Consider the following 15,680-nt stretch of genomic DNA (forward strand, 5'->3'; position numbering starts at 1 on the left):
ACAACCAAGGCGACATCACACATCCCTGTCGCAGCCCCACTCTCACGGGAAACCAATCACTCACAGCATTTCCCACTCTTACACACGCTCTACTATTTACATAAAAACTTTTCACCCCTTTTAGTAACCTACCATCAAGTCCATACAATCTTAAAACAGTCCACAAAGCCTCCCTATCAATTCTATCATACGCTTTCTCTAAATCCATAAATGCCCAAAACACATCCTTGCCTTTTGCTAAATACTTTTCACACACTTGTCTCACAGCAAACACCTGATCAACGCATCCCCTCCCTCTCCTAAAGCCACACTGCTCATCACTAATCACTCCTCTGTACCCTCTCTAACTCTCATAATTAACACTCTACCATACACTTTACCTACAACACTCAACAGACTTATGCCCCTAAAACTTGTACATTCATACTTATCACCCTTGCCTTTATACAACGGGACCACACAAGCACTTGCCCAGTCAATTGGCACCATACCTTTCTCAAAGCACACATTCAACAATCTTACTAACCAGTCAACAATAGTCACTCCACCACCCTTCAGGCATTCCACAGCACACCCATCCATACCTGCAGCTTTCCCTGTTTTCATATCCTTTACTGCCTTCTCCACTTCTTCCTTTGTGATCAAAGAATCATTCAACTCTCCCAACACATTTATTCCTTGCACCCTTCCATCCGCCATAATCTCAGCCACCCTTTCCTCCTCTACATTTAACAATCTTTCAAAATACTCTGCCCATCTCTTCCTTACTGCATCCATCTCAATTAACATCCTTCCATCCTCTGCTTTTACTCGTTCTTCCTTCCCAGACTCTCCCTTTCGCACCCTTTTCACCTCCTTCCAAAACATTTTCTTATTCTGTTGAAAATTCTCTGTCAGCCGCCTACCCCACCTCTCATCTGCTGCCACTTTAGCATCACGCACAGCCCTTCTCGCTCTATTCCTCTTTTCCTTATACCTTTCATATGACATCTCATCCTTCCTCTGCAGCCACACTTCATATGCCCGTCTCTTCTCAGCCACAGCCATACTTACTTCCTCGCACCACCATTCACTTCCTTTTCTTACACCACCACCCACACGTCTCACACCACACACCTCTTCTGCATGCCCCACCACAGCACTCTTAAACAACTGCCATTCCTCCTCCACGCTGCCATTTTCCCGATCTTTCACTGCGTTCCACTTATCTTTCAATTTCTCCTGATACTCTATCTTTTTCTCTCTTTTATCCAACTCACTCACTTTCAAAACCTCCCTGCCACACCTAACCCTCCTAGCTCTCACCCATCTCTTACCTACTCTCAACTTTCCCTCCACCAGGTAGTGGTCAGACATACCTCCACCCTCCCCACTCAGAACTCTCACATCCAACAATCTTCCTATTACATTCCTAGACACAACCACATAGTCCATCAAGGCTCTATCAACAACCCTTCCACCCTCCTGTCTCACCCATGTATACTTATAAATATCTTTCTTCTCAAACAGCGTATTCCCAATCACCATTTCTCGCTCAACACACATCGCTATCATTCGTTCCCCATTTTCATTTCTTCCAGGCACACCATGCATACCAACTACGCCTTCAACTGCTACATTTCCCACTCTAGCATTCAGATCTCCCATCATTACCACATTCACATTCGCTCCAAAACTCTGCAGACACTCATCAACATCATTCCAGAAAGACTCCCTCTCTTGTTCATCCCTTTCACTACCAGGCCCATATGCACTCACAAACACCCACAACTCACGTTCAAATTTCGCTTTCACCCACATCAGTCTCGATGACACCTCCTTCCATTCAATCACACACTGCTGTACTTCCGGACTCACTAACAAGGCCACACCTTCTCTTGCCCTTCCTCTATCAAATACCTATTAGGTGAAATATATACAGCATGGGGTTGCCAAGACTTTCATAACTGATCGATTTTATTCTTTCAACTATTGCTAAAGGAAGACAAAACCAGGTGGTGATGAAACTAATGGATACGTTTTTATTGTTGGACCAATCACAACTGACCTACTCAGCTCTCCAAAATGTAAACCTGTGCCATGCAGTATCACGTTACTATCGAGCGAAAACGGGTTAAGGTCTCCAAGCGAAAGAGTTTGCAAGCAGCGCTTGAATCCCACGTTCCTATCTTCAGGGGGGAGGGCTTTTACCTCGTGATAGCTGAAGTGATGGGCAAATGGATGTATGGACATTTCAGTGGTCATTCCTACTAACAGATTCTGTTGTCATGCTTCGGTATGATACCCACCCCACTGTGATATGGGATACTGGGCTAATAATGATGATTCACAGGTATGTGGATGATAATTTTTAATACCATAAATTCCTGTTGCTCTACAGATGGGTCGCCAGGGTGTACGGTACGAGGTGCGAGGCGGGTGGGGTGCCCTCACCGTTAGCCAGACCGGCGACGTGAGTCTGTGGCGCGCCCTGGACCGCGAGGCACCCGGCGGGGCCATGGGTTTAGCGCAGGTAGTCGCGGTGGACCAGGGATCGCCACCCCTCACCTCCACCGCCGCCCTCACAATTACCGTGACGGACGTGAACGACTGTGCCCCCGTTCTGCTGCCACCCACTCTCCTCCACGTGCCTGAAGGCGCCCCACCGTCAATGCTGGGTACTCTGGCGGCCACCGACTACGACGTGTGGGCGCTAGGTCACGGTCCGCCATTCAACCTGTCACTCGCACCAACCAATCCAGCCCATGTCTTCGCTCATATTTCCCTCACCTTCAATTCGCGTAAGTACACTCCTTCACGCCTTGTATATCAGTAACAAGGATAACACCCCAAAAGACAAATCACCAGCATAAGAGTAGTTACTATGCGTATCTCCGTAGACTCTGAGCAAACTCAGTTACCTCTTTGTCGCTATCCACTGCGACCTCAGACTTCCCGTGCACTCCACTTCTTCGACTGGTCCTCTTTCTTGACCCACACTGCCATAAACTAAGAATGAATCTCAAAATCTTCGAGACATTTTGCCCTCTCAACATTAGCCAATCTCCGCAGCATTTAGTATCAGGAAGCACTTGTTTTGTCACACTGTTCTCTTTGATATTCACTCAAGTTTGATTGTGAAGTGTTTGGCAACTAAGTGGTTTGGTTCGGTTTAGTAAAAAAGTAAATCTCTGACTAAATCTCAAACTCCTTTGTCTGTCTCCCTGTCATCCTCTGATCGCTCTGATTCCCCTAACTAATCATCAATCAGCTAACCCCTCTAACTAATCCTCAACGCCTCACAGATCTAGACAGCGGACGTGGAGGTGCAGAACTGTGGACTCTGAAAAGCGTGGACCGCGAACGCCACTCTAGACTGCTGGTGGAGGTGGGTGTGAGTGACGCGCAGGGCCTCTCAGCCACGCACACCGTCACTGTGGTGGTGGACGACGTGAACGACAACCCAATGAAGCCAGGAGCAAAGACAGTGTACTTGTGGAAGACGCAGGTGAGAGAGAGAGAAAGAGAGGAGGGACACAGAAAGAGTGAGATAGGGGGACGAGGAATGGGAAACCCATCATGGTGAAGGGGTAAGGATGAGGGGACCTGTGACTAACAGAAACACAAACTTTGGCTCTTAGAGCAGATGTACAGTACATTCACGTGTGCAACAGTAATAACAAATTTCCATCAACAGAACGTTATGAATAATCTTCATTAAGCCCTTTAGTACACGAACTTCTTTTAAGGCATAATTGATCATTGGTAGGGGCGCTCACCATCCACTCACTCGATATAGTGCTGCTCCCGGGTGACTGCCCTTTCCTCTCTTCCTTTTTTCCTCTTCTGTCTTTCTCTCCTTCATTCTTTCCTCTTTCTTCTGTCATTCTCTCCTTCATTCTTTCCTCTTCCTTCTGTCTACGGGTGACTCTATACTGACAAACAAAATAGTTTCCTGTACATCACGAAACCATTTACTACACTGGGCGGTAGCCATATAACCAAATTATGGCGACTGGTGGTTTAGTGGGTAACTAAGGCGCTCCAACTGGATTAAGCCCGTGCAGGTTTATATCCAAGGGCTGGTTGGGGTTTATTGCTCACGTATTGCCACTATGGGATGAGTGAGGCTGGTCACTCTCATCTTAAATGTCAGGACCAACTTGCCTAGCCCCAGGCTCCTATGCTCCTCATGAGGCAACACAGGATTAGATGATGATGATGATGAAGATTCCTCCACACGATTTTTTATTCATTTAACCTGAGAGAAATCCCTCACAGTGCAGTACGCAGGATGGCAGCAGCTAAGCGTCACAACAGAATACAATATATCTCATTTCCCTGGCAACAAAAACGCATCGTGTTCCCCATTTGCCCTCGGCCCTAAACGCATCCACGTGTACAACATTTCGTAATACAGAATAACACATTTCGAGCAATAACAAAATTCGAGGTATTACATTAATTAAAACTCTAATATTATGAACATTGGCTTTAGTACGCTCTAATGAATTGGCGTAATCAGATTTGCAAACAAACAATAATTCGTCCCTACATTTTTTTTTTTTTTAGGTCGTTGCTCTGTTTGGCTGTGGGAATGGGGATTAGGGAGTGAGCCTGGGGGGAAAGGGCTGGGAGAGGGGAGGAGGGGGAAGGAGGGGGGCTGTAGGAAAGAGTGAGAGGAATGAGGAGGCGATTTGAGGATTGGTTGAGTGGAGGAATGAGAGTGAGGGAGTGAGGAGGGGATGTGATTGTTCGGGTGGGGAGTTTAGGAGTGAAGAATGAGATTTGGGGCCTTGGGGGTAAGAATGAGTAGTGGAAGTAGAGGTGAGTGGGGAATTGAGGAGGCGGGGCGTGGAGGACATCGTGGGGAGTAGGGAATATGAGCAGGGGGAATGGGTGTTGATTTAGGATGTGGGGGACTGAAAGCGTGGTTTGTGGTGATTGGGGTGAGAGTTAAGCCGGTGGTGGTGGGAAAGTGGGGAGTAGGAGATACTGAAGACGAGAATGTGTGAGAGTAAAATGGGCTAGGGACGTGGGGAATGGGTAAAGAAGTGCTGGATACTTGGATATGATGAAGTAGGGGTAGAAAATAGGGTCTGTGATAGGGAACTGAGAGTGGGATGGGGAGAAGTGGTAGTGATAGGGAAAGAGATAAGTTTGGGGGAGTGGGATTGGGAATGGGGTCTTCGGAGTGGGAAGGTTAGGAATCAGGAGGTTGGGAGGGGAGGCTGCAAGTGGAGGGATGGAAACAGAGGAGTGTGAGGGGGCTGGCAACAGAGGGATGGGGGACTAAGTGGAGGGGAGGAAGGTGGTCAAAGGATATTTATGAGAAAGATAAATAGAAGTTGCCCTGCATATATGAAAAGGGGGGAGAGATGGAGAGAGCGTGAGGGAGAGGGAGAGCGTAAGTGGGAGAGAATAAGGGGGAAAAAGTGGGAGGGGGAGTGTGAGAGAGATGGGGATGGAATGGATTTGGGTGAGTGGGAAAATGGGTGGGAGGGAGGGTGTGGTGGTAGTAGAGTGTGGGCGATATGGTGGGTGGGTAGAGCATATAGGATGGGGAGGAAGAAAGGTTGGCAAAAAGAAGATAAACGCTTTTCCTGTTTGTATGGGAAGGATGGGGGAGGGGATTGGGAGGCTGGGTGGTGGGTGGGTATGTTTTTGAAAATAATAAATAAAAAGTTTACCTGTGCAGGCAGACAGGTCCCAGCGGGGGTACTGAGCACGTCATGAGCAGGAATTAAACTCACGGTATTTGCTTTTGATTTGTGTGATGAACGGGGAGCCTGGAAATGAGTGTGAAAAAATAAATGTATGGGCTAGGCTGATTGTGTCCAAGCCTGATGGATATTTACGTGTACAATATGTGGCGTCTATCTCTCTCTTTCTCTCTCTCTCTCTCTCTGTGCTATATATACAGTATATATATATATATATATATATATATATATATATATATATATATATATATATATATATATACCCTTCCTCCCACAAGACTATTACCTACAGCCTCTCGTAGTAAAGGGGTTAATGGAGTTTGTTGTCAACTACTTCACTGCCACAGTTATCTCCTAAATTTAGCAAAACTGATCCATGAAGACGACTGGATGCAGTTGAGATAAACCCCTTCAGTACGATGATAACTTCTGTACTATGGTTGCTACCACCAGACGATTTTTCACACCTCTAAAGAAAAACACAATTTTCTATCTAGTTGGACCACATGAAGTCTCCCTTTTACTGCAAGTGTAATTATTGTTATCATAATTATATTAATAATAATAATAATTATTATTATTATTTCTATTATTATTATCATTATTTTTATTATTATTATTATTAATTGTTATTACTATTACTATTATTATTATATTATTATTAACAGTAGTATTAGTATTAGTACTAGTATTAGTATTAGTATTATTACTAATAAAAGTAATATTGCTCCTACTGCAGTTACAGTATTTTGTCACTTACTCGTATATCTGCGTCTGTATTTTAGACGATAAACCAATCATTTCAGTATCTGTGGACGAATAACAGATTCAGCTCTTATCATAAAACAGACACTGGGGTGAATAAAAATATGATCAGATCTGTAAGCATGAAATCTATATCTGACCATCACTTGTAACTGGCTCGCTGCTCATAATGAGGTTTAAGTCAGTACAGGATTCAGTTCTGTGAACTTAATGTGATTTTGGCAATAATAACATCGTAATATATCATGACGTATTCTTTAACATTCTCTGGCTGTCATGACTCACTCTTTGCTTAATGAACTCGTCAGGCGTTAACTGGAGTAGAATGCTAGAGGTGTTCCACCCGCGAGAGGGGTTACTAAGAAATTATTTCATTTTCCATTCCCTCCAATCATGCATTCATTTTCCTCTTTACACCCTCCATTAACGTCTTCTTACTTCATTTTTCTTCCTTCCCTTCCATCGAACATACCTACGTCTTTTCCTCCTTGAGAGCATTTATGAAGTCTATCTGTCAGTCCGTGTATCTATATATGTATGTATGTGAATACTTATGTATGCATTTACATATGTATTTATGTATGTATGTACTATCTATCAATCCATCTATCTATCCATTCATATGTCTACAAGTATCCCTCCACCTCCTCCACCCATCTCCTGCCCCACCCCCGCAGAAACAATTATCATTTCTCTGTGTTCACTTTGATCTTCGACCCTACCCCTTATCGCTCTGGAAAGTGCTGCTTGGGTCAGGCTGCAAATGTGTCTCTTCGGTATTTAACTCTTCCATGTACAGGAAATCTTAATATTTTTCGTTATTGCTATCACCGCACGATTTTGGTCAGCGTGGGAAGGATCGATAGTGGTGATCTAATGAAGGCTGTTTCGATTCTTTCTTTGTGCTGCCTGGGGGTTATATTCAGCTTAGGAGGAATGCATGGCAGTGGTGGTAAGGGTTTATGAAGGCTATATCTAACCCCTGTGCTTTGAAGTCTCCCCTAAACTCAGTAAATTGTCCGGTGGTAGCGCGAATAATGAATGAAACACGGCATCGGATGAAAGAGCTTAAATGTTTGAGAGAGAGAGAGAGAGAGAGAGAGAGAGAGAGAGAGAGAGAGAGAGAGAGAGATGAATAATGGCGTCAGGCAAGAATGAAATAAGAAACACATCACTGTAGCGAAGGAGTCTCACGTCCTTCACATCCGTCTCGAAGTGCGATCTGTATATTCCCTTGGGACGAGTTTACGAGTTTTCTTTATTTTCCTGATCTTTTTTCTTCTTAAGTTTATGTTGATGGATTATTCTTTTTCACCGAGTTTGCGATGATGTATTCTTTCTCGCCGAATTTGAGATATTTTCTTTTTTCAGAGTTTATGTGACAATGTTTATTTATTTATTTGCTTTTTTATTTTTCCAGTTTGTGATTATTTCGTTTACTTAAAATACGTAATGTCTTCTTTTAACAAAATTCTTTCTGAGTTGTTTTATTACAGTTTGTGATGATTCTTTTTATTTACCGAGTTTATGTATTATTATTTTTTTTATTTACTGAGATTATGCGATTTTTTTGAGGGGTGGGAAGAGGACTTATAATGTTTTCATACAGACTGAATATATGCGTCTCTTTTTTGCGGAATTTGGGGGAAGATTTCTTTTTTTACTGTGTGTGTGTGTGTGTGTGTGTGTGTGTGTGTGTGTGTGTGTGTGTGTGTGTGTGTGTGTGTGTGTGTGTGTGTGTGTGTGTGTGATATCTAAGTTTGTGATGTTCTCTTTCACTAATTTTGTGATGGCATTATCTGTTTTCTTTTTGCAGGGATAATGTGATGATGTTTCTCATAGACGCAATTCTTTTTTTTTTTTTTTTATAGCGTTTCCGATAATTTTCCATTTTGCCGATCTGTAATATTTTCTTTCTTCCTGAATGTAATGATTTTTTTTTCATTTTTTTTTTACCGTTTTGTAATGTTTTTCCCTTTTACTGAGTTTGTGTTTTTTCCAGAATTTATAATGACAATAACTTCTTGCTTATCGAGTTTATATAATGAAATTTTCGTTTTACAGAGTTTATGGTGACAAAATTTCTTCTTTGTCAAGTTCGGAATGGAGACGTTTTCTTTTTTACCGAGTTTATATTAATTTTTTTATTTATTTATCGAATTTTTGGATTCTCTTTTTCTCACATTTGTTATTTACCTTCTTACCGTTTCTGTATTTTTTTCCAGTTTTCATTATGGCTTTTTTCTTTTAGCCTATGTTGTAATGATTTTATAATTTTGACCGAATCTGTGACTGTTTCTCTGATACCGAGTTTTTGTGATGATTTCTGTTTAGAGTATGTGAATTTTTTTTTCCGATTTGTGATGATCTTTTTGTTCCCCATGTTATTTTTCTATTGAGCTATTTTCTTGAAGTAAGTAGATGTTACTTTTTTTTTTTTTTTTCATCAAGGAACACTGTGCACTCAGTCCTTGTCTGTACACCTTCCCAGGGTGGTGGTTCGGACGCCCCCCTCGGCCGCGTGTACGTGGAGGACCCCGACGACTGGGACCTGGCCGACAAGACCTTTGCCTGGAGGGGTGACAACCCGCACCCGCTGTTCTCACTCCACCCCACGCACGGCACCGTATTTGCATCCAGCCACGTCAGGGAGGGCAGGTGAGGACGTGGACAGATAGATAGATAGACAGACAGACAGACAGATAGACATGTAGACAGATGGGTAGAGAAACAGTGATATCCTTCTCGTGGCTGGGAGACAACCTGCACCTACTATTTTCACTCCATTGTACACAAAGCACCGTAATAACATTCAACTACGTCAGGGTTGGCAGGTGAGAGAGACAGGTAGATGGATACAAAGAAAGATGGACAGCCAGATGGATGGATGGATGGCTGAAACGATGGACTGACAGACCTACGGACAGATAACCGTGAGAGAGAGAGAGAGAGAGAGAGAGAGAGAGAGAGAGAGAGAGAGAGAGAGAGAGAGAGAGAGAGAGAGATTATGTTTAAAAAGCCATCATTAGTCCAGTTTTTACACCAGATCTCCTGAGTATTTACCTGGCAAAAACAAGTTCAAGTTCTTAGGCTTCGGATTTTAATGTGCTTATCATTAAACCGTAAAAAATTTTTAGTATGAAAAATAAAAGTATATATATATTGATATTTGCAGCGCTGGAAAGGTAAGTTTGAAAAAGACTTCAGCACCTTCTTTTTTCTATATTTTTATCTCCATTATCGTCTTCGCTAATGTTTTATCTGCAAACTTGGCGATAAGCGGAAGCCAGAACGGAAAGGAAATGGAAGAGAGGGAAGGAAGGAGTACAGGGAAGGAGGCGGATGTGAAAGAAAGGGTAACAGTGAGAAGGAGAGTGAGAGCGGGAAAGGTGTAAATGGAAGAGAGGGAAGCAAAGTGTTAAAGTAAGGGAGGGGAGGAAAGGAGTAAAGGAAGAAGAGGGAATGAAAGAGTGAATGTAGCATAGGAAAGGAATGCGTAGCGAGGGAAGATGGCGTGAGGGAATGGAATTTATTTACTTAAAACGAAAGATGAAGAACGAGAAAGATGCAGTAGGAAGGAGGACAAGAATAAATAAATAAATAAATAAATAAATAAATGAACAACAGTGGAGAACGAGAGGAGACGAAACTGAGTCTTTGGAGGGCTTCATCATACTAAATTATTCTGCAACTATGTACTCCACCTTTCTGTTGACACACACACACACACACACACACACACACACACACACACACATACACACACACACACACACACACACACACACACACACACACACACACACACACACACACACACACACTAGTGTTACACTGGAGTTAGTATCACGCCATTTTTTAAGCTGACAAGAAAACTCAGATATCAGAGGGTTTTTACAGCATTGCATTTGATTAGCAATTTCGCTGCTTTTATACACGGCGGTTTTATGCAAATTAACGTAGACGATGTTCTTTACCAGAGAAATGTCCAATACGCAGGAGTTAAAGTTTTCTCTGATTAGCCATTTCGTTGCCGTGGGTGCACTGGCGTTTTGTTCAGCATAACACCAGATAATTTTGCTGAACCAAAATAAATCCTCGGAGACAACAGATTAAAATGATGCAGGTTAACTTTCTCATTTATCATTATCATCATCATCATCATTATTGCAGCTTTCACTCTGTTCTTGCACCTGAATTTCTATACCCGTCACTCCTTTTCAGTTTTCTACATCACCTCATTCTTAAAACAAATTTCTCATGACCTTTTTTAAAAACCATGATTATTTAACGCATGAATAAAAAACCAACATGAACCATCACATGTATATGCGGATTCCAGAAAGAGACATATAGACTCTGCCATCACATTTCAAATCAAAATGCGTTTCGAGATCGCCCATATAAACTACTTTTCTAGTGTTTACAAGCTGACCCCCACCCCTCTCTCCAAAAAATAGTATATGTTTATTTTTCAGCGAACAGCAAATTGAAATCACAGTCGAAATAAGGGCACAAGATTACCTGTTTTTCACCATTATACGGTCGTGCTACACCTCATCACACACTGGCAAAAATACTGGACAATAATTGCGCGTTACGAATTACTACACGCTATGCCAGATGATATAGCACTGATGTTTGTTTGTTTTATAGCATTAAGTCTGGGAAAATAGGAAGTGATTTTTTCCATCTGATCGATTAGAGAAAATCTACTGACAGAAAATCTTACAGAATTACAGAATAAATGAAATATACAAAACTTTATCAGTGCAATGCTGATGGGGGAAGGCTGTGGGCGATGCTTTTGAGCGGAGGTCTGCAGTCCTAACGGATTCAGGTTCGAATCCAGGCTGGAACAGGGAACAGTTTAAGAATTTGAATTTCAGTAGACTTTACTGATGTACCAGAAGACCTGCCGCCATGTAAAAATACCCCCGCTAATACCAACACATCAGTCCCGTATCAGACAGCCCTAGCATGTATTCAGTATGAACGGTGGGTGGTGATATGTGGAGGTGTGTAGTTTAGAGGAAGACTAGTGGGCCTTGGGAACGGGCTGTGAAGCCTATACCTAGAGTCAGACAAATAAAAAAGATAATCTGACAGAGACTCCCGGGGAAAAGAGACAGAAACAAAGAGATTTGAAATTAGGATTAGTATTCAGGCACAGAGATATAGACAAAATGAGAGACTGATGGAGATAATACAGGTATATGCTGGTTAGTCGGAATACAGGCAAACAAACTGGCAGAACGGATCGAGACATATTCCTAAATAAGCAGAGAGAGAGAGAGAGAGAGAGAGAGAGAGAATCCGTTGTTTAGGCTTACTCGACAACAGCGGTGACAGCAGAGTATAATGAAAGCCAGACACTCGAGAGACGGAGGAGGAAGAATAATACGCAGGAGGAGGAGGAGGAGGAGGAGAAGGAGGAGGAGGAGGAGGAGGAGGAGGAGGAGGAGAAGGAGGAGAAAAGAAGAAGAAGAAGGAGAAATAGAGAAGAATGAAGGAGGAGTTGGAAGGAGGGAGAATGAATGGGGAGAAGGGGAAGGAGGAGGAAGACAAAAGTGATGGACAAGAATAAAGTACAAGAAGATCAAGAAGAAGGGAGACAACGAAAGAAGAAAAGTAGGAGGAGAGGGAGGGGGAAAAAGAGCAACAATGTGGAGAAGAAAGATGGACGAAAAGAAGGAGGAATAGCAAGATGGAAAGAGGGCAATGAATGAGGTGAATAGTGTTGACGTACAAAGGAGACAGACTTCAAAAATTTCAAGAGACGTAACTGGGTAGAAAAGATAGTGGAGATTAAGGACCAACTACGGTATGAATAAGGAAGACAAAAAGAGAAAAAAAGATACAGGAAGAAATGAAACAAGCCAGAGGAAAACGAAAGATGAAGTAAAGTAAGAAAAGTGACAGACGGATTAGATGGATGAGAGAAAAAAGAGGAAAAAGAATTGAATGATGAAGTAAAGGAGGTGGAGGAAGAGGAAGAGAAGGATGAGAAATAATTACAGGAAGGGATATATCACCAACTGTGGCACATAATAAATCACGGGGATGAAAATACGGGGAAATTTTTGGACACTTGTTGGGAAAAGCAAGAATGGATGTTTAAGCCCTACTGGCAAAGGACTTTTTTTTTTTTTTTGGCTTGGGGATGATTTTGTTGTTGTTGAAGCGGTTGAGAGAGAGAGAGAGAGAGAGAGAGAGAGAGAGAGAGAGAGAGAGAGAGAGAGCCGAGAAAACAGGAAGACCAACACAGTTCCCCTCTGCTAGTTATTATCCTCCCACTATGCAGATTACACATTAACATACACATATACATTTCACGCTTGCATGTACGTCCAGTGTGTGTGTGTGTGTGTGTGTGTGTGTGTGTGTGTGTGTGTGTGTGTGTGTGTGTGTGTGTGTGTGTGTGTGTGTGTGTGTGTGTGCTTGTTAGAAAAATAATCCAAATGATTCTAATCTGATTTTAACCTAGGTTGCTGAAGGGTTAATGGTCAGTCAATGAGTAACCATATTATTTCGTGAACAGGTCAAAGGCCAAGGGCAAAGGGCAAGATCAACTTAAACAGTTTTTGTCCGATTTAGGGCAAACTTTGTGGAAGTATTGAGGATATGACAAGAATAAAGAGATGGACTTTGAGGACAATCAGTCGAATGTAAAAGCCATAGAGAAAGTTCAAAGTTGTGGGCACTGGACGAGGTAATGCCAGTTTTGACCTGATTTGAACCAAACTTGGTGGAAATGTTAAGGGTCATGCAAGGACGGTCATACAATAACGAAGGCATTAAATTTTGATATTTTGAGAAGAAGCAGAAAAAGGTCAAGGACACATAGCAAATTTTTAATCTGACCCGTGTGGTGGCTGAACAAAATAATTACAACTGTTTTATAACCCATGAGATTAACCCACTGTTTATGAGGTCATATGGCAAGGTCAACTTGCAGCAGACATCTTTCTTTCAGTGTAAACGAAACTTTGTGGAAGGGTTCAGCTTAAAACATGGATAATGAGATTGTATTTTGAAAATAATCCGCCAAAGGCAAAAGTCTCAGGAAAAGCTCAATGGTCAAGGCCACTGGCAAAGTTAACTCACACAGCCTTGATCTGATCTGAATCAAAGCTGGTGGAAGTGTTAAGGGACAGGCAAGATGGAAGTAATTCGATTTGAGAGAAATTTGTCGAAAGTCAGGGTCACTGGGCAGAGTAAATATTCGGCATTTCTACTAGTTGATGGGCGCAGGTGTTCTTCGTTCCTTTTCTATCACAATTTTCTCTATTCTAATTTATTACTTTCCCCAGTAGTTTTGAAATGCTCGTCAACAACCTATTATTTTCTACTTTTTTTCTTTTCTTTTTGTTTCAGCGTTCACTGTTCCCACTGTGTCACCGGGCAAAATCAAAGCTCTTCATTATCATTTATATCTCTTTTATGTTTTTTCTCCGTCATATATGTCCTTTTTATGGGGGGAGGGGAGGACAGAGGCCTGTCGTCGTTAACATCTCCGATATCGCCAAGCACAAGGTTCACTCTTTTCTTTGCCACCTTTTTTCCTTTTTTATATTTTATGCTTTTCAGCCCACAGTCTCTTCAATAATGTCATCAAACAGGATAAGCACACTTTTTCGCCATTCTTTTTTTTATATAACTAACAGGAGAGGAAGGAAAAACGAATAAAAAAATAATCCATACCAGATTACTGGTGTCCCCTGTCCATTTTTCGCTACAGTTTCCATCATTTCTGTTTATTCATCTTTTTAATAAACCCATAAAGTTATTGCTGTTATCACCAGACAAAACCAGCACACCTGTGGTCAACAGTCTCTCTCTCTCTCTCTCTGGCATCGACCGCACGTGCGCTTTTTCTCCCAAATGCAACAGTTATACAGTGCAAAACGTACGCAAAACGGGCTTCTTCATGAATATATTAATTGCCTGACGTCCTCCACAACACAACACAACACAACACCTGATGCTGCTCTTCTCACGACACGTTGCACTTCATCAGGATAAGTGTGTGTGTGTGTGTGTGTGTGTGTGTGTGTGTTGTGAGAGAGAGAGAGAGAGAGAGAGAGAGAGAGAGAGAGAGAGTACTGTATCAGTGAACACATATGTAAGGATTGCGCGCGCGCGCTTGTAGAGAGGCAATGGCATTGATTCGTAGAGATATTTCTTTAGTAAGCGAGAAACAGACACACAGATATATAAACAGAGGGAGAAACGGACGGATAGACAGACCGGCAAACAGACTTATTTTGTGTTTGTATTGTACCGTCCTGGGGCGTCAACTCTCACGCCATCCTGGGTAACAACAATTCAAAACTTCTAGTGGGTGAGACAAACTGTGTGAGGAGGAGGAGGAGGAGGAGGAGGACGGGGAAGACGAAGAGGAGGAGCAGCAGCAGGAGGAGGAATAAATACGGAGGAAGAATAGAAGAAAGAGAAGGGAGACGAGGAAGTGGATGCGGGAAAAGTAGGCGAAGAAAGGGAAAAGACAGGGAAAAGAAGGAGGAAGGGAAGGAAAAAGTGACAGTGAAAGCGTAATGAAAGTAAGAGGAAATCTGAGAGGAAATGGAAGAGGAAGAGGAAAGGGAAATGGGACAGGAACAGGATATGGAACAGGAAGGAGGAAAGGAGGAGGAAGAGGGAGTTGGGAGAAAATACTGGTCGGCTACTGAGGAAGAGACTTGAACTGAAGGTTTGGTGAACTAGACGAGCAAACAGTGGCGGGTGAGAAGTTTGGTGAGAAGTGTGGTAGAGGGTAAACGGAGGCGAGGAGGGACAAGTGGAGAGGGACAGAGTAGCTTGGCAAACAGTGAGGCGGTGTGGTCTGACCGTGTGAGGAGCAGCGGGATATGGTAGGGAAGACGGAGTTTGGGAGGATTAAAACACACACACACACACACACACACACACACACACACACACACACACACACACACACACACACACACACACAAACGCAAGGTATGTAAGAAAGGAGGGTACGAGATATAGCTGTCATCTCGTACACCTGATGAGGATGCTTGCATTTTGTTGAGGATGTATTTTGTTAGTGTGAGTGCCTGACAGCGTAGTATCAGGGGTACGAGATATAGCTGTCATCTCGTACACCTGATGAGGATGCTTGCATTTTGTTGAGGACGTATTTTGTTAGTGTGAGTGCCTGACAGCGTAGTATCATGCGCAGCTGAATGCGTA

At 42.6% G+C, this 15,680-nt stretch overlaps 1 protein-coding gene across 1 annotated transcript in view; it reads left to right on the forward strand.

Moving 5' to 3' along the window:
* The window catches only part of LOC145413732 (neural-cadherin-like), a 301,380-nt gene that overhangs the window by 208,780 nt on the left and 76,920 nt on the right, over positions 1-15,680 (forward strand). Inside the window, exons 6-8 of the mRNA XM_080283387.1 lie at positions 2,381-2,780; positions 3,285-3,487; positions 8,959-9,125. Coding sequence (XP_080139513.1) covers positions 2,381-2,780; positions 3,285-3,487; positions 8,959-9,125 — 770 coding nt within the window. The remainder of the gene's footprint in view (positions 1-2,380; positions 2,781-3,284; positions 3,488-8,958; positions 9,126-15,680) is intronic.

The sequence above is a fragment of the Coenobita brevimanus genome, chromosome 97, assembly GCF_032717465.1.
Source record: "Coenobita brevimanus isolate Jiangsu-jjx chromosome 97, ASM3271746v2, whole genome shotgun sequence".
Lineage (NCBI taxonomy): Eukaryota > Metazoa > Arthropoda > Malacostraca > Decapoda > Coenobitidae > Coenobita > Coenobita brevimanus.